Source organism: Dermacentor silvarum, chromosome 1 (assembly GCF_013339745.2).
Source record: "Dermacentor silvarum isolate Dsil-2018 chromosome 1, BIME_Dsil_1.4, whole genome shotgun sequence".
Lineage (NCBI taxonomy): Eukaryota > Metazoa > Arthropoda > Arachnida > Ixodida > Ixodidae > Dermacentor > Dermacentor silvarum.
In genome coordinates, this window is record NC_051154.1 from 335,964,157 (window position 1) to 335,987,464 (window position 23,308).

The window sequence follows — 23,308 nt, forward strand, 5'->3', positions numbered from 1 at the left end:
GCACACGCGCCGAGACGGACGAACCAGGCTGGCGCTTACATTAACGTTCACAACACATCTTCCATTGCACGTTCAGTAATTACACACATATCATTTGCGGCTTCCTTCAGGGGCAGACGTGAGCTTTTGGGTTAGTGCTTGCTGCTAAGTTTGGTGCAAGAATATTGCTAGGAGCAGGAACCGCAAGTGCGCAGTCAAGAGCAATACACACACACATCTTTTTTTCAGAAGCTGACGTTAAGCACGAGTAGCGCGAGGGTGTCTGCGTTGACAGGACGACTTCGCTGCAGCCGAATTCCGAATACTGCATATGCGATGACAACAGCTATAGGGGCTTGTTGATAGGTCCTGTTGTAATTTGTTGTACCGCAGGAAGAACGACACGGGCATAAAACACACACGAGACAGCACACAGCGTTGAACAACCACCTGCCAACAGCTGTTTACGTCCGCCATTTCTCCTAGTATTGAACTTCATAAGCCGCTGTTGCGCACTCCAAAACAAATTAAACTTTAAAGCGCTTTTAAATTACAAAACGCATGTATTACTTGGTCCTAATACAGAGAGGTCAATTAAATTAATTATAACGTGTATGTCTTTTTCATTACATTAAAAGAATTTATGTGGCGTGTGCGACAAAATCTGGCAGCAAGCAACCCTGGGCGTCGCATCAGTCGCATTGCTTAAATCGCACCATGTGAAACGGCCCTCAAAAACTCGCATTGCGACGCGTGCGATTGCACCGATTTTTTTTTTTTTTTGCTCCAGTTGCAGCATGTGAAACGGCCTTAAGTCGTGGCCTTTTTCCAACTTCGGAATAGGTCCGTAATAAGCTGCAAATAGATTGGTGGCGCGCTGCGCATATTTGGCGATTTCAAATAAAAGAACGCCACTCGCTAGGCAACTACCAGCGCTTCGCAGCGTAGGGCGCCGAGCCCGGCTGGGCTAACAGTGGCCGCCGCGCCACCTGTTGAGCGGAAACGAAAAGGGGCCTAGCATCGACGGCCGCCGCGAGTTCGACAACTGAAATGATCTAGAAGCGTTGGTGCAGACTGTACGTTATCCAAATATATAGAATAAAACCTCCGTTTAATTATCCATACACGTAGGTGCGCACCGGAACAAAGTGTGCTCTTAATGGTTGTGTATATAAGGCCGTCCTTAAAAAACTAGCGCGTACAATATCTCGATCATTGTATTGTTCGTTGCGTTGTTCTCCTTTGTCGTTTGTTTCTTTCTGTACAGTGCAGTTTATTACACGAAACGATATGTTCCTGTCATGACCCTTGCGTGACGTTATTTGATGGTGTTATACAGATCTTCCAACTGTGTGACAGTGCGGTACTCGTTTTTTTTCCGCATACGTGTTGTACTACACTTTATTAAGAAAAGCAACCTAATTATTTCTTGGCAATGGAAGCAGTCGCTGGTAAGCAGAAAAGGCCCCACTATCTTGATTAGAAAATTCTACTATACCGGTACGACTACTATCTATGCTTCGTAAATTGACTACCTGTGCTAGTCGTATGCACAACCTTCTTTTGGGTAATAAATGCAACAACCGGCGGCGTTACTAACTGCCCTTACTACAACCTTAGTGACGTTTGTGACAAGCAGTTACTAGCTTTTCATTAGTAACTCACACGACCTTTTTTCTAAGAGTGTATGTTGCGTATCACCAGTAACACTTTGCTGTTCTTATCGCTACTGTGTTAGCCTGCAGTATCTTCGGGATCGACTAATGAGAACGGCTGGACATTCACAAGAAATCGCAGTTAGTTCCCAAAGAAAGTTAATACTATACACGAAAGAAACACAACGTTTGTATTCAAGATACATAAAAACGACAGGTGACGTAGAATCAACCTCATTGGGCTAGGCTTCACCGGCTACGCAATTGAATCGTGAAACAACACTGAAAAGGTAGTAAGCAACTTTATTTTTTTCAATTCGAAGTGTTTTTTTACTTTTCTGTGTTACTTGCGGTAGGTGGGTTCCTGTCTCACCTCGCTTCCGGCCTCTTATTTAAAAAGAAACCTGTGACCGATGGCGGGTTTGAACCTCTACTTGTTACCAGAGCAGCCCTATGCTCTGGTCATTCGGTCACGTTCGCCATAGCCAAATGGTTCTTTTAGACATCTCCACAGGCGATGAATTTGGCTAGTTGGTGTATGTTCACTGTTATTGTGCTATGTACAGTACACACTAACGGGGACCATCTTCGTTCCCATTCAGCGTCTATCTCGTGCACGTTAGTGTGCACTGTACACTCGACGTCACCCTTTTGTAGAGCGCAGGAACGGTGACAGCCGGGGTGCTCCGGAGCCAGCCAGCGAAGCCTAGCGGTAGTTGCTGGACCCAAACGTGCCCAGCACTTACCATCAGACGGCGGACCCAGCAGCTTGCTTTAGACGTCGTTGGCTGCCTCCGGAGCACCCAGGTAGGCCACCGTTTCCGTGCTCTACACAAGGGTGACGCCCACTGTACATAACGCAATAACAATGAATAATGCATCTCAAAGTCACATGCCACATGACAGTTTCGCGTTCTTTCCTCGTGATAGCAAGGGCTTTGAGATGCTGTGTTAAACTGAGCCACCTTCGGGAACTGCCCAAATTCCTCGGTACTTTACTTGGTCCACCTGGAACTAAGTAGAAGCTGTGCGACTTTCTACCATCTTCACGATCCTGCAAGGTCAAACAGGCTTTCACAGTTCTTCGCCGGAGAGTGAATGACATCGTCGTTTTATTTTATTAAAATTTGATTTTACGTGACAAAACCTCGATCTGATTTTGAGCTACGCCGTAGTGGGGGGCTCCGGAATAATTTTGACCACCTGGAGTTCTTTAACGTGCCCCCAATGCAGCGGACACGGCGTTTTTTGCATTTCGCCACAATCCAAATGCAGCCGCCGCTGTCGGGATCTGATCCCGCGTCCTCGTGCTTAGCTGGACAACACCATAACCGCTAAGCCACCGCGGCGGGTGACTTGAACATAGGTACGCACAAATGTATATAACTTACGTGCTGATGACATTACAATCTATGTTTTTTTCGCTTACACCACTCCAATACTCAACAATCGGCATGTCGCTAAGTGGTATCGAACGACCGGAGCAGAAATGACGCCATCGCCACGATTATCATCTCCGGTTGCATCGTCTTCGTGTTGTCACACATGCACATTGAAACAATGCTGGATAGTCAAAAAGCTACCTGCAATATGCTTCGCATAATATTGATTCCAACAGTGCGTGGGGTCTGCATATTTTTTTTAATGTTTCGTTAGTGCTGGGCCAGCATGGCCAAGCGCTCAAACTTGTCGCTCCGGAATACCCGTCTCGGTCGCTTAGTGGCTATGGTGTTGGGCTGCTGAGCACGAGGTCGTGGGATCAAACCCGACCACGGCGGCCGCACTCCGGTGTGGGCTCAATGCGAAAACACCCCTGTATTTAGATTTAGGTGCACGTCAAAGAACCCCAAGTGATCGAAGTTATTCTGGAGTCCCCCACTACGGCGTGCCTCATAATGAGATCATGGTTTCGGCATGTAAAACCCCATAATTTAATTGATCTCTCTGGAAAATTGTCATTTTAGTCATTGATTTACTTGCTGATTCATTTTTTCTCATTATTAAAAATTGGTTTCTTGCTGTATAGGATAGAGCAATGAGATAGCTGAGTTACTGTCTAGCCTAATTTTTCTGTAACATTCAATTTATAGCAAAAGAGAGAAGAATGCGTCTCCATCTGCAGTCCTCAGCTTGTAAAAGCACAACGTAATTCTCGTTTGAACTAAGACAATAATACATTTCGACACCACCAAAAGACCTTTTCCTTTTGTTATTGGCGAAAGGGAGCGGCAGAGTGCCATTGAAAAACGCGAGCTATAGGACTATATGCACAAAAATATCCTTGCGCTAAAAGTGTTCGTAAGAGACGATGGCAAGCATCGTCATGTTGGACATATTATCAGCAGAAGCAACCAGCCAATAGCAAAAAGCAATTACCAACTGAAATCTTTTGTGAATTCAGCCCCTGAATAACATACCGAGCAGGCGGAGCTGAGAGCCAACCCTAGGCTGCTGGGATCCGGCCCGTTGGGGCCAGGGAACAAGACGTTTACCAGCAGCGTGGACATCACGACCACGAAACCCCCTGTGGCTGTCAGCGTGCGCACAAAACGGAACGTGGTGCTGAAGCATAGGTAGCCACGCATCGCGTCGTCCACAAGGCGAAAGCAGTGTCGCCGGAACCATTCAGTCGCGCCGTACGCTCGCACACTGCTCAGTGCGTCCACCGTGTCGGTTGTATGTTGTAAAAGCCGGGACATGGCCAGGCTCTCGTAGTAGCGAGCGCTGTGAGAAACCTTGACAGCCATATTCTGGAAATGAAAGTGGCGATCACTTAAAACACTGCTGTTTCTCCTGTAGCAATAGAAATCGCAATTTAGGTTTCTACAATGAATATATCCATCACAACTATGCACACTGCAGAGTTCCATGCGTATACCTTCTTATATAGCCTTCAAACCACGGATGTAGATCTCACTGCCACTTTACACTTGTATGAACACTTTATGACAAGTTTTTCACGAAGAAAATAACGACTCAATTCAAGTCGTATTCAAATCTAGGGAGTTTTGCTGTATGTAAGGTGCACTCCTATAGTGCACTCCCTTCCGAAAAAAAACGAAAGAAATTATAATTTATTGGTTAATATTTCTCATCCATTCGAACATAGCTTTGTTTTAGGCGTAACACCTGGCTAATTTAATGCGGCGATCACCTTCGCGGTACATTGCTTCTAAAAGCACCGGCATGTATATCCCATCTAACGTTGGCCAAGCTGTTCAACAAAAAAATAAAAACACAGTGCAATATACAATTATAACACCTATGGTGCTAGATCGTCAGAGGTCTGACGACCGAACACCTTAAGTCGTATGATTGTATCTTGCACGGTGTTTGATAACTCTTTTTTTTTCTAGAACAACTTGGCTAACGTTAGCTGGGACACATAGTATAAAACTTTAAAAAAATCACTGCCCCTACCATTGCGTGAAGATGGTCGAAAATCGAAGCTGTTTTAGTTACACCGAGTGTTACGAGTGTTACATGTGCATGTGATGCACGTGATGCAATTGCGTAAACACAAATAAACACAGATCTCCAACAAGAAGTTATATTACATTGAAACGCTGCGAGGCGAGAAGAGGCAGCGACTTCCAACGCTACTCGATGAGTGCCCAGTTCTCTGGTCGAAGCCTGCCGAGACGCCGCCAGAGGCATCGGCTGCAGAGCACGTTCGGCGCGAACGCGGGGAAACGCGGACGGCGTCGGCAGCAGCTCTACACGTTGCGCGTTATCCGAAAGGGCGCGCCGCTCAGAAACACCTTCTCTTATCGCCTCTCCTACTCGCGCCCAGCGCGGCCTGTCATTGGTCGCCTCCTCCCCCAGCACGCCTGTCCTCTGTTGGTCACGTGACCTGCCCTTCCCTGGCGCGGCTCTCATCCTCTCCTGGTCACGTGACCTGCGTGACGCCGGACAGACGGCGAAGGGTCGACTAAGAAAAGCTTCGCTGTTAAAATTTAGTACATATCGAAAGTAAAAGGAAGCACTCAAGTCTAAATGTCAGGGCTCAGTAGCATAGTACTAGGAGCACAGAAGGATCTCTGGTGACGTATGATGACGAAGCCGTGTAGGAGGCGACTTGTCAGTGAGAATTGTCGTATACAGTGGCCTAATTATCACATGTAAATAGAAAAGGCGATGGAAGTGCACGGCGACGAAAATCTACACCATCGGTTCCTGTAGAAAGGACTAACCAACTGAACCACCAGCTCCGACGAAGAGTTCTGGTGTGTGCTAGTTGACATATACCTTACACCTAGTTCTCTTGCGGCGCAAGAGAAAGGTCAATTCACATCGGTTGCAAAGTTCAGATTGAAAAGCTTAGTTTATTAAAGTTTAGTTTATTGACAAATTTACGAGCATTGTCGACAAGCTTCGCGCAGAATAAATCCCAACTGGGAGTCGTTTCCGTCGGTGTTCTTAAACAATATTCTATTCCGCTACAACGGAGAGATGGCACCCCTTGTCATGGCCATGGCGTAACCATGGTGTTCATCGTAGCAGTGACCGATGACTTCACCGCTCCGCTGCAGTGGAATTACAGTAAAATATCGAGAGTGGCAAGTAATGCCCCTATTGGGGTATGAAGGTATGAGGCTAATTCGAATATTTTTTTCCAGAAGAGCGACAATAAAGATTGTTAGTCTATCTTACGCAGCATGTTTTGTAGGAAAATTAGTCATAAAACGTTTAAAAATTCTTTCTTTTTATTTAGGAAATTGTTAAGAAAAGTGGGTCTCAAGCCCGCACTCTTAAATTAGTCACCTTAACGAAAAATGTTTGCCAGTCACACAGGAGAAACATTGATCTGTGTAATAAATCAAAAGTAATCTGACCGGAAGAATCCCTGAGCATTATGATGAAATAAAACATGGTCATCTGGTTAGGTATGCCTTGCTATAAAATTGAGCTATATATAATAAAAGTACTCATGCCGTTTTATTATTGTGATTCTTGCAGGGCCAACTATATAGAAAATAGTATGCAAAGTGTAATCTAAAAATGCTTATTGCAGAACGAGTTACGTTTGTTGGCCTACGAAAGAGTTGCAAGAAAAGCGGTACTGAGAAGATTACCAAAAAGATGTGTAACACCTGCAGCGCTCACAAAAACCTTCAGGAGAGCTATAATTCTCCATATTCGTAGCTCGCCTCCTCCTGATCCTCGTTTTTTTATGTTTTGCCTAATTTTTACCATAGGGCACCTCGTCTTTCTTTCTCTACTTCTTTGGAAGCATCAGTATGGAAACAAGAAGCCTTAGCATTGAGCGGCTGGCGATTTGTAAGCCAAGTTTTGATTCTGTAAAGATCAGCTTCTATTGCAACATGCTTCATCATATCAAGTGTGCCTCTTTTTTATTGTTTAAATGACACAGAGCATTACATAAAACAAGCTTGAGCTGCAAAACTCATATAGGTGTCTTTGATTCCCTTTGCCGATTTGTACAACTCATTTAGGGTAGGCGGATGTTTGACAGAATGTCAAGACTGACCATTGTTTCCTTCCCTATATTTATTTAGAATACTGCAGGCGCCCTTCACATTAGGTAAATAAGCTTCAGTACACATTCCGAAGCACTCCCGTTAACGGAGTGCTTGAGCACTGCTGTTGTTGCGTATTGATTCCCGGCAAACGTTTGGTTCCTACGCCTTTGCACTCCGAACCTAAACATTATGTAGCTCCTAGTAAAACTGAGATAACCACAACGTATAAAAACGACAAATCATCACAATTCGGTGTTCCTTATGCGCGCATTTGCCCTAGAAGAACGTGAGCGTGTTTCAAACATAGTGCGCACCCCATGTGAGATCTTAAGTTTATCTCAGATGACAACACACTGCAAATGCTTTGAAGCCTTTATTTCTTGCTTAAACCTAATATTAACGTTAAAACAAAACAAAATGCTACACAATTTTGACGTGTGAATTTAAAAGTAGGAAAACAATTGTTACTGCAATATGTTCTCTAATACACCGCACATCAACTAAAGCAAAAAATAAAAACAGACGTCAGTGGGGGAAAAATGGGTTTTGAACTTGACTTCATACATTGTACTAGCCTTCATGAGTGCAAAACTTCAGCGGAGGTGAGCCATTGATTTAGCAAGAAGAGTTATGTCTATCTGACCCTGTTAGTGATGCTGCACTCAGTGTGTAAAGAAAATGTTGAATATAAAGAAAATGTACTATGTGCATATTCGTTCACGTATTTAAATAATGTTCCATAGCTATTCAAATAACAGTTATAAAGCAGTCAGTTCGTATTGACTAAAAGTGCCGGCCAAAATTCATATTTGCGCATGCTACTATAGGTTACTTCTGAAGGTATGTTGCCTGTGTGGCAGTCTTGCATTTCTCTGCTCAACGAGAACGGTACTCGGGCCCGGCCCATCAATTACGCGTATATTCCAAAAAAATCGTTCTCGAACTTTGTCACTAGTCCGAGTGGGACTCGTCCTATGTTGTCTCCAGAATCCGTTAGTCGTGAACTATGGATAATAAGAAAGGAATTTATTCGAACCATAGCAATCTGAATATTATTCCAGGCCTGCAGTCAGCGATTAAGTACAAGGCTGATAAAACACGCTGTCACTGTTTTACAATATTGAATTTTAAAGCAAAGCTTTCTTTGCCTCTTCGTTCGGCTTTTCCACTGCTGTTGTCTGGCACGCCTCGTCGCGGGGTGTACATAGACATTTTCATCGAGAAAGAAGGAAAGAACGCGCCACACCTTTCCTCCTCTCTGGCTCATGCGAACCGGCGCGACTGAGCTTCAATGTGTTGCAATGCGATCTCGTAAGGCGGAATAATTTGGAGATTTTTATCTGGTTCTGCGTAATATTTACTTGATGTTAGTTCATAAAAGTCGTCGAAAGCCTTTCAGCGCAGCAGTATAACTACTTTGTGCGGAAATTTCTCTCGGCTGCGCAAAGATGTGCGACGCGCATCATCAGCCGTGGTGCGCGTATGTGTTGGGAACTATTTTGGCTGCAACGATTTTCACTCGACGAAGAGAACCGGCGTTGAGGAATTGGCAGCATGAATGGGAAAATATTCCCTCGATGTGATCGCTTGGCGTGGAAACTCATGCATAAGGGTACTCGTGTACGGCCAGTCCATTGCAATCCCGAAAAATCTAAGCACAAATAGTTATAAAACGTTTGCGTCCGCCACCGGCATCTAAAATCGCTATGCCATATCTACGTTAGCCGCCTGCATCAGTCTGATATGGCGTTGCTCAACACAACGATCTTTGCGGTTGGTAAACCAGCATGATATATATAAGCTTTGTGCTTCTGCATTGCATTTTTCGCTCTGTACAGTAGTAATATCGAAAGGAGATCGCAAGAAGGAATCCGATGGCTATTTGTGAGGAAACGTACAATTTCTGTAAAACGAATTAATGCGTCGTAGAGGACTCGACGAAGAAGATCAAACGAAAAATTTGACAAATGTGATTACACTGAAGTATATGCTGTTTTTACTAACCAAAACAATTTTTTTGTGGCCGATAGCCTACTCCAACAAATGTGATAGTCGCTCAATGTATCTACAGCAAAAAGCTAGAACGCTTGTCAAAGTAAACAGCACAACTTGTTCCACAACAGAATGGCACCCACACTGTTAGGATCGTCATATGTTTCGTAACTACTCATTGCTGCTAACCACAGCTTAAGATTACAGTTTGAATGCTGCAGTAAGATCACGTTCGAGAAACAAATTTTCAGAAATTCACAACTTATCTCTGAAGCTGATTGTAGGCTCATATTACCACGTGTGCTTCACCGCGCTGGGTGCACCACTGTTGTGAAGTCCGAGGGTCCGAGCTGCCTCGAAGGTTCAATGGGTGGTGTCGTTACAAGTGCCGGGAGAAAGAGATATCCAGAGAGTTGAGAAGAGCATTTAAAGCATATGTACATATTTTAAAACAGGGACTCCATGATTATCGGAGCTTACTACGTGCTAAGTCGCTACATGTCCGAGCTTCCACATGTCCGAGCGTTTACATGTCTCAGCGTCTTTATAGCCGAGCGTCCCTCACAACATTCAAGCTGCACTTTTTATGCCGTTTTTATGCCCTTTCACTCGATGAGGGAATTCCATGCAGTCATTCTAGGCCAATCACAAACTTTGACCAGTTCGAAATATCCCGCCCATGACGTGTCCCCGTTCCGCAGGGCTCCGCGTCCAATGTTGCCTGATCGCCCCCGAACATCAGGCAACAGGTGGCAACTTGGGAATCAAACATCGACGTGGTTCCCACGGGAAAGCTCGACGTTGGCCCCTTTCAAGTATTAGTGGCCTCTTCGTGACGGTCAGTTTGACAGGGTCCGCATACTGGCCTTCTAGGCAGCCACCATTTCCAGGGAAGGCGGCTGCTGCTGTCGTCTCGGAAAGGGGCTCCTGGGTTTCGGGTCACAGTCGGCGCCGAGCCCCGTCGTAGTTAGTTCGGGCGGGCGCTGGTGCTTCCCGGAAACACCCCAAAAGCAACGTTGTCGTCTTAGCGCCACTCGAGGCCGATGACTCATTGCAGCCTGGGGTCCCAGAACTCGTCTCGCCGCTCAGCTTCGGGCAGTCGAACGGCCAAAGGTACGAGACATAATTGCTCGTTCATTCGCCCCAGGTGACGCTAAATTAGTCGCCAGCTTCTTTGCCTCGAGAAAACGACGAAGCGTGAACAGCATTCCACAGCTGCATCTCTGCCGGTGAAGCACCTACAGGCACAACACCGCCTCAAAGCCATCAGAAACTCCGGCCAAGCCGACTTAAACCACTTGAGTACATCTTGCAGAACGGTTTCTCTCGTAGACGACGCCACGTAATACTAATCATGCCACGTGACTGCGAAAACAACCACCAGAAACTGTCGCCGAGCGTATACCTCGCAACAACACAGAGCGCTCGCCCAAGCCAGCATGCAGACTCTCCATTGATGGCACCACTGCCTACGCAATATGGCAGCGCCCAGAAAAAAGGTTTCCACATGGAAGGAGCACGCCAGAATGGAAAGCCGACGTTATAAAGCTACGTTTGAGGTCTACTAAACCTTTCCAACACTTCGCAACAATGCGCTCTTGAGCTCCGTGGGTGTCGCCACAATACCCTCCAGACTTGTTCTATGTGTTAGCTGCCCGCACAAGCATTGCAGAAGCTACAGCGCTTGCCTTTGTACTTACGCGCAACCATCCAGAGAGGAGGTAGGTAGAATCGTAGAAAGGATGTAGTGACAGGAGGCAGTGAATAGGTAGAGCCGAGGCAGTCACGAAACGAGTGAATAACAGCGGCCCTTGTTACTCTTCCATCGTGGTACCTCACATACATGAGAGAAGCACTGGAAAGGGGAAAAGGAACGTCATAAAGCATGCCTCTTCGTTGTTTTTTCCTATAAAGGAAACGCTGTTACTAGACATGGGAACAGTTGCGGACAAGCAGAATAAATGTTAATTCAAGGTACGGTACGGTATGCTTTTGCTATAGTTCTGAAAAATAAACAACGTGCAAGTTTGTCCTGCGGACAACTGACGCAAGGCGTACTGACGCAAAGCCTGTAGCATCAGGATGACACTGCGCAAGCGGCCGCCCAGTAAATCAGCGTCTCTGTACACGCCGCGGTCGATTAGTGGCTAGGGCGTTGCTAGAGGACGCGGGTTTGATCCCAACTGCGATTGCTGCGAAAACCCGCGGCGTATTTATGTCCCGCACAGCTAAAGATAAAGATCAAGAAGTGTTTACCATTCCAAAGGCGATCAAAGCTGCCATGACCATCGTGACGCCGAGAAGTACCGGCGACTGCGTTCCGATCACAGCAGCCTTGGATAGTGTGATGAGTGTGTTCTGAACACTTTGCTTGCCGCTCAGGAACGCTCGAACGTCCACGTACTCCAAGTCGACGGAGAACCGGTTTAGTATGCGACCCCTGGGTGACTCGTCGAAGAAAGATACTGGACTATGAAGTACGTGTCTCAGCATGTCGTCGTGCAGGCATCGGGACATTTTCTTCGCCGAGAGCACCAGGAGCATGCTTCCCACAATGCGGAAAACCACTGCAAGTGATCGATTCGCGGATAATGTGAAGGAAAAAACTTTCCCGCCATATGACAAAGCGAGGACGTCAAGAACCAGAATCTCCGTGATGGTCACTCACAAGCGACAAAGAGGCGATATTTGCAATGCCTGACATTAGAATGGCTGGCATATGCGCTGCTTTATAATATCTTAAGCGTTCGTAAGAGCCCCGAATAGCGCAGACATCTCATCTCTTACGGCGCTCGTTGCATTTTACAAAATGCCTTTGCTTAAGGCAGTGGACTGCTTACGTGCGTGCTCTGAAAGCGCACAATAAAACCAAAGTGGTAAAATTTTGGACGGTGAGACCCCCCCCCCCTTAGAAGGCCTTCAGTACGGTGACCCACTAAGTCCCGTTGCCGAGACCTGAACCCGATCAATTTTTATAAATATACGTATTTCTTCGATCATTTATTTCTTTGGTCTGTCCTTTCGCTATTCGCTTCTGAGTGACGTACAATGAAACACCCTTTCAAGGAAGTGTAGTATGCACAAATATTTCTTTTGATGTGTTATAGGCAAGATTTTTTATAATCAGAAAAGCCAAAACGAATATTCGTTACTACCTCGTTAACCGCATGTTCTTCGTAATGCAGAAGACCAAACATTCTACGCAGGCAAGTCTGAATAGCCCTGTAATTTAACACACCAAGAGAATTACTGCATAAGAGAATAAAACAAAGCTGCTTCTCGCGGTTTTGCATCCAGCCACCGCTTCCTTGAATTTAACAGACAGGCAGTACAAAATATTCGCAGGTGTGTACATGTTAAAAGAATGATGAAATGTGTGTTAAAATCAAATTTACTGAAACAACGACTACTACTTCATTATTAAAAAGAAAAAAAATTGCTATTTATGCTACTGCCTGGCCCAGATCGCAAGAAACACTATAGTAGTTGAATTACAGATTTCTCAAACGACATTCGCCTGCAGTGATGAGGACTTACTGGTCCTCCAAGTAACTTTAGCTGCACACGCTTGCAGGGTTGTTCTTGAATGAATGATAATAATTTGCATGTTCTCCTTCAAGAGTAAACTGGGTTTCGGTTTCTTGTAGTAGTCACCAGAAACGTCAACGTGCATCAATAAAAAAATCATGAGTCATTCCACTCTGTGAAGGTGGATGACCAGCGAAGCTGTTTAGCACACGACGCAGAGTACACGACTTTCGTTGTCTTGCATGGCGAGCTGCTTGCGGCTGGCCTTTCGCGAATGATATTCATTGGTGGTTGCCGCCCGCCGCCGCCGATTGCATTCTCGCATCTGTTCTCGCCATCGCTCTTCGTAGGCCCGATGCTCCTTGGGAGTTCGCACAAGATGCGGCCTCCCCGTTACGACGAGAGAAGTGAAATTCAAAATGGAGAACGGCAGCTTGTCTTGCCGACAATGCACGACGATGCCGCCGCCCCGGGAGAGCGGAAGCAAACAAGGCACGCACGAGCTCGGAACGACGAAAACAGAGGGCAGTGTGAACGTAGACATGGTAAAACCCCTCTATATATAAAAGTAGCGCCATTCTTAGATGTTGCCGCGAACGCGCTCACCCCGGCGTTTCCTCCTCGCCGCCTCCTGTCGCCCCAGCCTCCTCCGCTCCCCCATTGGCCAATCCGGCTGTGTCACGTGGAAGCACGCGTTGCGCTTTTGTATATTTTTTTTCTTTCCAGCGCGCTACGACCGCCATTCTCGGACCTGTGCGACGAAAGTGCTGTACCCACAAACGGATCGACAGGAACTTCGTTGTGAGGGCGTGCTGCTGCGCCTTCAGTTGCCGCAACCGACAAGGCGAGGGCAAAAGGCTGTTTTTGTTTACCATCCGGCGTGCGCAAACGCTTGCTGCACACTTCGTATTGGCGCCGTCTCGCATCGTTGCATTGCTCGTTCCAAAACGGCATTATAAAGGCCAGTTACTGACTGACGAAGCAAAATCGCGCCTCAAAAACTGCCCCGCAGGGCGCGATCGAAGTTTTCCGCGGATTTCCTCTGGTAGCGTGTTAGCTGAGGTCTGCTACTGCAGGTCCGACGTAGACGGCGTCACTGGCGAGATCGCGTCTCGATCGCGCTGGCCGCGCCGAGCGCGACAGTGGAATGGAGGAGGAAAGTGGTTGACGCTACTTTTTATAATGAGGGGTTTTAAGACATGGCCAACGCGGGCCGCACAGCGGTAAATATTTGAGAAACCTTTACTATCCACCAGATAGTCTATTGATTTGAAAAGTGAGCATTTTGATAATTAATTTACTCAATACGAATATCCAAGTGATGAGACGTATACGATATTGCTTAGAATGAAGCGATTTTACAACAGACTCGAAAGCCGAGTTTTTGCTTAAGGAGTTGAAACATCCACGGAACCCTAGCCATAAAATTAACAGCTTCGCTGTAAAAAGGAGAGACAGACTCAAAGTAGCAGGTTTTTGGCTTTAGCATTGCAGGAAACGAATTATAGCCGGACATAAAGAGCAATATGCTTCCTGCATCGACAATTTTGAGCGTTGTAACAGTTCTAAACGAGGCACGATTTATTCGAAATGTTTTTAAAGGGGATTCACTCAAGGCTAACAACGGATCATGTTGGGCAGGGGCAAAAAACTAAAATGGACGACCCTAAGCCTTCCATTTCTTTTTCTTACGTGCTTCAGTGTCATTGCTGCATGACGTATTTCAATATAAAGGTCATATCAAGTAACGTAGCATGAAAAGGCCTTTTCATTGTATTTTGCCTGGAATGATGCATATACAGACGTATTCGAGGCTCGCGTTGTGCTTGGGCGCAACTGCAAACTTTATGACTGAGTCAGCACTTAAAGTCCTTCATCAGAGTGAACTTTAGGTTGCCTTATTAAGGGGGAGTTCACCTGTAAAGGCAGCCATTATGTGCCCAGATATTCCTTGCTAGCCGCTTAAGGCAGTCTTCCTCCCAGCGCATATTGATAACACGGCAAGCTATTTCCTGCTGCTTTATACCACTAATGAAAAGTGTGTTATTCAGAAAGCATGAAGGTATTTCAGCGCCTTTCTTTCTTTATTCTGCCACGATATGAAACCAGGGAAACCTAAAGGTGAGAATTTGTTATTGGCAATTAACGGGAAAAGTGCATCTTCAATATATCGAAATATAAATACAAAAATTAGTTCACGTTAGTTCTTGTCTTGCTTTAGCGCAACTCAGTTTGAGTATGAAGGGAAATAAAAAGGGGGACAGGTGACAGGGTGAGCGCCAGCTTCCAACTGGTTTTATTTCATGACCATATTGCGCATTATATAGCCCGCTCGAAGCGCACGTGACATAACAAATAAAAATAAAACAAAATAAAAAAACAAAAATAAAAATAAGAAGCATGCGAGTGCAGTTCATTGAACCTGTGTTGACAATCTAAGAACAATCAGCCTCAATTCTGCCTACAATGAGGCAATGTCTGGCTCCCCTTGAAATCCCTTGTGAAATTCCACAAGAAGGTACTATCCGGTTTCTAGACCTTTGTCTGTCTTGCTCAGTAGAGCACACTTGCTGGAGCTATGAACCGCGCTCCAGTAAACCTTTCCTACCACACAATTCAGCGCATTCTAAACTGATAAAAAGAGAGACAGCCAAATTTTGTTTTAATAATGCCCTGAAAAAATCGTGCCACTACGCTGTGTTCGCTTGTTTTGAAGGGCAAAGCAAGCGCCTGTCAAATGCAGGCTACCCGATGCCAGTGCAAGTGTCCGTGGCTGAATGCTTGCTCAGAGATTCTCGGAAGCGATACGACAGGACAACATTGCAGTGACCGCTGGTTGCAAAACAAGTGTGTTGCCATACATTCACAATTTTTCTCACAATTTAAAAATGGTTGCACAAAGAGCGAACATCGGGGTTGTTTTCTCTGCTCCTGATAAACTGGATAGGCTTTGCCAACTTACTAACCCTAAGAAAGACGCGCCACCAGTGTGTGGAAAAAGACATGTTAACAAGTATGCTGATTGCACTCGCGCAGTAGTATGTAAGTTTCCCGTGTCGTGTAACAGTGTCTACATTGGGCAGACCGGTAGGTGTATTAACGATCGCTTGCACGAGCATAATTACAATGCTAATAACAAAATTTCATCAAGCGGGTTCCTTGCCATACATTGCAAATCTTGCGGCTGCAAACCACTACTTGACAGATGCATAATCATAGAACGATGTAATAGTTCAGCGGAAATCCGCTAGGTGGAGATAAGTAATTAAAGGGCAACTGAGACATCCACCCAAATGTAGCAATTTGCTACAATAGCAATTTGCTACAGCGGCTGCCCCGGAAAGGCGGTGGTCCCGGGTTCGAGTCCCGGACAAGGACGAATTTTTCTTCAACTGCGAGGCTTTCTTTCGAGGAACCCGGTTGGGTTTCCATTGTAGCAAATTGCTACATTTGGGTGGATGTCTCAGTTGCCCTTTAATCATCATAGGACGTAGCCACAATCAAGTGACGCGTGATATTATTAAGGCTCATGCCATTTTGAAAAGTGAGAAGCTGTGCGTAAGCACACCCTCCTTAGCTTTATCAAGCTAGGAACGTGAATTCCTTAAGATTGACAACACAGGTTCAGTGAACTGCACTCGCATGCTTGTTCTTTTTATTTTTTTTTTTCATTTTTGTTTCTTATGTCACGTGCGCTTTGAGCGGGCTATATCATGCGCAATAGGGTCATGAAATAAAACCAGCTGGAAGTTAGCGCTCACCCTGTCACCTGGCCCCCTTTTTATTTCCCTTCATACTCAAACTGAGTTGCGCTAAAGCAAGACAAGAATACACTCTAAAAACAGTTGCACCCTTTGGAGTGCATTTTTGCCACACAACAATAATCGTCATCTGTCTTGCTTGCGTTTCCTATCTTGAAAACTCTGCACTTGCTACTTTCCTGTCGAGAACGCTGTGTCACGCTGATAACGCTCTTGTCGTTCGTGACCGAGAAGTGCCGGGCGCACAGCGTTAAAGAAAGGAAAGCCACGCAAGTCAGATGACGATTATTGTTCTGTGGCAAAAATACGCCCCAAAGGGTGCAACTCTTTTTAGAGTTTACGATGCTTCAACTTGCCTAATCTGCAGCACTTCTGAACTTACGTTAGTTATTCAGTTAGCTTACTCCCGCAGGTAAAAACGGCTAGGGAATCGATAAAGTCACGCTGTTTCTCTTGAGCCGTTCATAACCTCTCCTCTAACTGAAATTCACAGTTAAACTTCCAAACTTCCCAGCTATTTTTCAGTTCCAAACGCAAAAGTGTCAACTGTAAACGAACCATCGGTCAAGCACAAGGCCACCAGCACTTTGACCCAGGCAAGTTGCCGAGAAGGCGAAGCCGTGTCGTCATCAGCCAAGGCAGCATCTGTCCACTGCTTGATCCAAAGTTGCTGCGCAGCAAATGCACACGCCGCTCCGAAGAAAGCCAGTACACCCAGAAATGCCGGCCACTGTGCCTGCCGCAGGATGCTAAGCAGCAGCTGCCACCCTGTCTGGAATAAGAAGCAGCATCTATCTCAATAACATATTACAGAGCGACCAATCCTGTATGGTGGTGCTGAATAACGCGGCCACCAGAAAAATAGAATTTGGGAAGTTTTGCTACCTCTCTGCGCACATACCTAAAATACGGGATTTGCGCTCTCACAGAGAGACAGAGATGCAACATTTATTAGTGCCAGCAATCACGAGGGCGGCCGCAGCCTCCCTCCGCCTAGCAGACGGCCGAGATCCCCTGGGTCTCAGTGGCTGCCTCGGCTAGCTGGACGGCCCAAACCTCGTCTTGCTGGTCTGAGCTGAGCAGCAGGGTCTCACACTGCTGCCGGTTTTTAATTTTAATTGCGGCCCTCGAAAGGAGCCGTCTTCGAGCATGCCCATATAATATGTGGTAGATCCGCCCTACCTTTACATAATTTGCATTGATCACTGTATTGCCCTGAATAGAATCTGCTGCAGGCCACCGGGTTAGGATACGTGTTTGTTTGCAGGAGGCGCCAGGCCACCGCGTGTTTCCTGGTTAGCGCGGGATGAGCTGGTGGGTACCGGGCCCTTCCCATCCGATTGTAATCGGTTATATTGCTTTGTAGCTGATCATGCGGTCTCCCCTCGTTCCCGACTTGGCCGGCTCACTTGCTCGGCGAGTAGGTCCTCGAGCTACGTTGTGAGCCGCCTCGTTGCCTGGGAGAGAGGAGTGCGCGGGTGCCAAAATAATTTGGATCATCCCGCGGTGACGGTCGATGTTATTGTTTAGAAGTTTGAGCGCCTCTGGCGATATGCGTCCTTTCGCGAAATTATGAACTGCAATTTTTGAGTCGCTTATGATAATTCTCGCTTTTGTGGAGGCCAACGCAAATGCTATGGCGGCTTCCTCCGCAACTTCGGGCTTATTCGTTCTCACGGTGCCGTTCGCGAGGGGTTCTCCGTCCGCGTTTACCGCTACTACGCACATCCCTTTACGTTCTCTGTATTCCGCGGTGTCTACGTAGGCCACGCCCACTATGTCATGCTATTTGCGCTCTCAGAGAGCATTTTATTTGTCAGGTTTCACGGTAACGTATGACGCCCTTAGAAACACGTCGGCATACGCCGCGCCCCGTAGAGACGGCATAAAGACGGGTTGTCTTTGAAAGTGCTGACGATATTTGTGTTGTTACGGGTAGAGACAAAATTGCAAATATAATTACAAATGACTGATAGTGTGCAACCAAATAGTCAACATGGTCTGTCTCCAAAGCTGCCAGTTGTCTTGTACCTCATAATGACCATCGTTTACTCGGTGTCGCTAATGCTCGCAGTATGTCGTGACCCCCAACCACGAAAGCACCGATCAGGCGCTTTTTAAAGGGACACTAAAAAGAAACAGAAAGTTCAGCTGCAATAAAAGAGGGACCTTCACGAATGCATGTTGTTTTTGTTGGGTGCAAAAATATGAGTTATTAGCGGAGAAATTCGTAAACAAAGACCAAATATCTCTTCCTCAATTTCTCTCACCCCAGATTTGGCGCTGAAGCAGTGTCGTCACAGATTTCATTGCTCTCAGCGAATCAGAATGCGCCATGATACGTCACCGCTTGCGTAAACGGCCGAGGCGCTGGATGAATCATGGCTGCATGCATGGTCGCTGCGTTTGCGTTCGCCGCGATGGATACCGTTTCTGCCGCTGAACCTTGCAACGAAGAGCTCGCCAGGGAAGCAGGACTGCATTTCAGCGATATTCAGTGAAACGGAGTGCGAAATGATCCTCCGTGCTCGAGCGGTAGGTGTTTCCGCGTGCGATGGCGGTGAGCCGCCGGCCGCGCCGGCGGAAAGCAGAGCTTTGTTTTCGTCTACGAAAGGCGAAGCGCCCGGTCCGCCAGGCGACGATGTTCCCGACAGAACAAGCGTAGAAAGTTGCGCACGTACTCGGTATGGTTATTTCGTGGCTTTATTTAATGACATTCAGCACTCACCGAGCAGGCAGTTTGCTGCTGCAGGGGCACCGGTAGGGGATTTGATGAAGGCCGCATTGAGGGGACAGCTGCTCGAGAAAGGACTGGCCTCTGGGGCATGCCAAGATACTTTCCGAGGGCAAGATTATACACATAATCCGAGGGCGAGAAATGTAGATAGCACACCATCGGTTTCTCTGGCTCTTTTGCCGTTTTATCATCGGCAGAGCACTGAGCCATTGCGAACGCCGGGGAGCCGGGGCTCTCCGCGCGACACCACATGAAAGGACACAATCGAGTCAACACTGCCGCTGCCCCTGAGCAAGCACCTTGGACCATTTATACAGCCCTAAACACTACACACACGAGGCATTTTCTGGCTGTTTCCCGCGAAGTCAACGTTTTTCGAGCCACGCAACACGCAACCAAACACCGTTGAGCGGAACAGGCGCGCGCGACGATGCATTGACCAAAAACGAAACTACTAAACTATCACGGCCGCATGTATCGCCATGCCATTTTTTCTTATTTATTTAATTTTGTGCTAAACTTGTACTTCCTCGCTTGAAACGGTTTAAAAAGTTGGCAAATGCTGTTTATGTATGTTTAAGGTGTATTTCATTTTGCGTTTTATTAACAGTGATAAATCGCTCTCGACCAGCAGAACTGATAGTTGGGCGAGTTGGTACGAATTCATAGTGAAATCTTTTTGCGCACACAATTGACACGGACACATGAACGTTCTCTCGGTAAAGAAAATCATTCACATTTATCAAACCACTGTAATCTATGTCATTGTGATCCGGTATTTACTGACACTGACATTCTGTTTTCAGATAAAAACAAACTAACACGTGAAATAACAGAAGCGTTCCATATCATGAAGTGTGCTGACAAATGCATAAGTGAAGCATCGGTTGCAATTTCTGACAGAGAATTTACATATTTGAATACTGGGTAATCTTTTTAATCTTTTCTGTTTACACTGACGACTTTACACTGAAACCTTTTTAATCTTTTCTGTTTACACTGACGACTCTTGTTGCACATGCTCAGTGCAGATAGCTGTGGTATATATGTTTTGTATCTTTCCGAAAATAAACAGTTGTGAGTAAGCGCTCGTGTGTCTCCCCTTCACTGTGTCCGTGTCAATTGTGTGCGCAAAAAGATTTCACTATGAATACGCTCTCGACCAATCGCGACCGGCCTGCATTTGTAATCTCCGACGTCACGAACGTGTAGTGCGGGAATTTCGAAGGGGCGTCAGCACCTATCCTTCAGTTTTTCGCTATTTTCTCGCTTATTAAACATCTGTTTGCAGTAAGAATGGTATGGCTGTGATCGTGAAAGGATAATCTACCATTTAAGCTCAACTTCCGGTTTCTCTTTAGTGTCCCTTTAAATGCGAAGAATTTTTTGCCGGCGGCTCTTTCTGTTGTTCTGCGTCCCACACCCCAACAGCGCATTCGCGTCTCCTCCCCCTCTCTCTCCTATTCTACGCTCCCCCCTTTCTCTCCTCTAGGAATCATGTACGGAGCGGCGCTCGCGTCCCACACCTCTACAGCGCATGCGCGTCCCCTACCTCTCTCTCTCCTACGCTCCCCCTTTTCTCTCCTCTAGGAATACTCCACGGAGTAGCGCCCGCGTGCCATACCCCCACAGTGCATGCGCGTCCCCTCCCTCTCTCTCCTCTCCTACGCTCCCCCCCCCCTTTCTCTCTTCTAGGAATCCGGAGCGGCGCGCTCGACAGCTGCATACTCCGCTGGGGGCGCCACGGCAGTTCCGCGGTATGAAAAAATGTCACAGTTTCGCCCTGAGGGCGAAGCAATGAATGCGATAGCAACACAGCAATGCTATACGAAGTAAGGTGAGTACCCGCCGTGGTTGCTCAGTGGCTATGGTGTTGGGCTGCTGAGCACGAGGTCGCGGGATCGAATCCCGGCCACGGCGGCCGCATTTCGATGGGGGCGAAATGCGAAAACACCCGTGTACTTAGATTTAGGTGCACGTTAAAGAACCCCAGGTGGTCCAAATTTCCGGAGTCCCCCACTACGGCGTGCCTCATAATCAGAACTGGTTTTGGCACGTAAAACCCCATGATTTTTGAAGTAAGGTGAGCGGCTTTGGTAGCAATATGAATTGTAGTAAACATAAGCTGATTAAGTAAGCACGTGTGCTGCGGCGTAAGTAGACTGACATGAAGAGAGACTCGATGACCACTAGAAAGCGCGTGTGAAACGGTGGTGTTGATGAGAAGCGCTTCCCGTGGGCAGCGCGTGCGAAGGGACACACCTGTAACTCTGCACTGCCGATCCGGGCAGCATTGCATGTGTAGCGTGCGTTGGAAAATGTGGCCCGACTATTACTAACTAAATGAACAAGCGTGGTGTGAGCGCGCACAAACAAACCTGAATAGATCACACTGAATGACTGCAGACAACGACTGTCAAAACGCTGGCAGCAAGCGCTGCGCCGCAGCGGCGACGGTACGTGCGGTCTATCGCTTCAACGTAAACTGAGTGGCGAATGCACGGCACATAAAGGTCAGGGCCGTGGGGAGATAAGAGACGGTGCGGGCGAGTGACAAGCGCGGTTGTTGGCAGAGTAGAAGTGCGCCCCCCTCCACTCCCTCCGGCGCTGGCTTCCCGCTTCCTTGCTTGCGCGTGGGAGATTGAGTGCGTTCGCTCTCTGTGATAGCGCGCGTCCCCGCACGCTTCCGCTCGCGCATACGGCGTGCGGCGTAGATTTTATCTATAGGGAACCTCACGGCGACGGCGACGGCGACGGCGAAGCCGACGGGAGAAATCCGGTTGAAGTGTCCATATAATTGCTATCGCAATAAAATGACGGAGCGCGCGCGCCTCATTCCCTCTGCTGTGCAGCGCCACGATGAGCGCTCGGGCCGCTGCCCCGAAACCATCTCCCACTCAATCTGCATACTCCGCTGGGGGCGCCACGGTAGTTCGGCGGTATGAAAATGACGGAGCGCGCGCCTCATTCTCTCCTGTGCAGCGCCGCGATGAGCGCTCGGGCCGCTGCGGCGAAACCATCTCCCGCTCAAGCTAACCATCTCCCCGCTGCTTCGCATCCACACATGGTTCCCTTTAGCGGGAGATGGAGGAATTTTTTTAAGCTGCGGGAAACCCGGACAACGTGGACGTCGTCTTAAGAAGTGGAAAACAACTTTGGTAGCCCAGCCCAGAGTTATAGTCCAGCTCCACGAAACACTGAAATATTCGACGAAAGGCGTTCAAGATGGGTCGAAAAGTTCGCAAAAAAAACATGATGACATCGTCTAGGTAGCATAGGAACTCGCCTACTTACTCGCCGAGCAAATGAGCCGGCCAAGTCGGGGACGAGGGGAGACCGCATGGTCAGCTACAAAGCAATAAGCGATTACTATCGGCTGGGAAGGGCCCGGTGCCCACCAGCTCATCCCGCGCTAACCAGGAAGCAGGCGGTGGCCTGGTGCCTCCTGCAAACAAACACGTATCCGCTTATGCTCGTTGTTCGGTGTTAAAGCAATCCGGTATAACTTCTAGAGAGAACACTTACCAAATAATGTTGCTGTAGTTCAGTTGCCGGTGCTACAGTTTCAGTAATGAGTGTTTCGTTTAAAAATCGTCTTGGACACAAGGTTATGTTCGTGTGGGATCGAAAGACTACTTTTCGTGGACTTGGAAATGAAATCCCGCGGCCCGTTGGTGTTTGCTCTGCTGTAGTGAGTGTTGGTGGACAAGATTTTCCAACTGAATGTATTGTTTTGAAACACAGCACTCACATCATCCTTGGGATTGACTTTCTTGGTGAATGTGGTGCATTGTTAGATTGTGGGGCTGTTGAAATTTCTCTTCGAGATCGCGTGATCACACCATTACCAGAAGTATCTGACGTGGACAAGCAAGAAGTCTTTTCCGTGTCCCATGATGTACTTTTACCGGCTCAGACAGCGGCATTTGTTCCAGTGACTTCCACGTATGACCCTCCGCATCGCTGTCATGGTTTAATTGAGCCATACTTCCCTACCATGTTTATGAGCAATACTCTGGTTCCTCGATCCATTATAGAATGCTTAGATGGTCGTGCTCACGTGTGGACGGTGAACGCATCTATGCAACAAGTTTTACTGCCGACTAGACTGATGCTGGCCACCTTGGACTCAGAAGCGACTGTCAGTATTGCTGCCGTTGACGCTTCACTAGA

At 47.2% G+C, this 23,308-nt stretch overlaps 1 protein-coding gene across 1 annotated transcript in view; it reads right to left on the minus strand.

Moving 5' to 3' along the window:
• Window positions 1–23,308, minus strand: part of LOC119443683 (ATP-binding cassette sub-family C member 3) — a 203,301-nt gene that overhangs the window by 45,491 nt on the left and 134,502 nt on the right. The window contains exons 18-20 of the mRNA XM_049660466.1: window positions 16,957–17,170; window positions 11,366–11,676; window positions 4,052–4,384 (exon numbers count right to left, since the gene is read on the minus strand). Coding sequence (XP_049516423.1) covers window positions 4,052–4,384; window positions 11,366–11,676; window positions 16,957–17,170 — 858 coding nt within the window. The remainder of the gene's footprint in view (window positions 1–4,051; window positions 4,385–11,365; window positions 11,677–16,956; window positions 17,171–23,308) is intronic.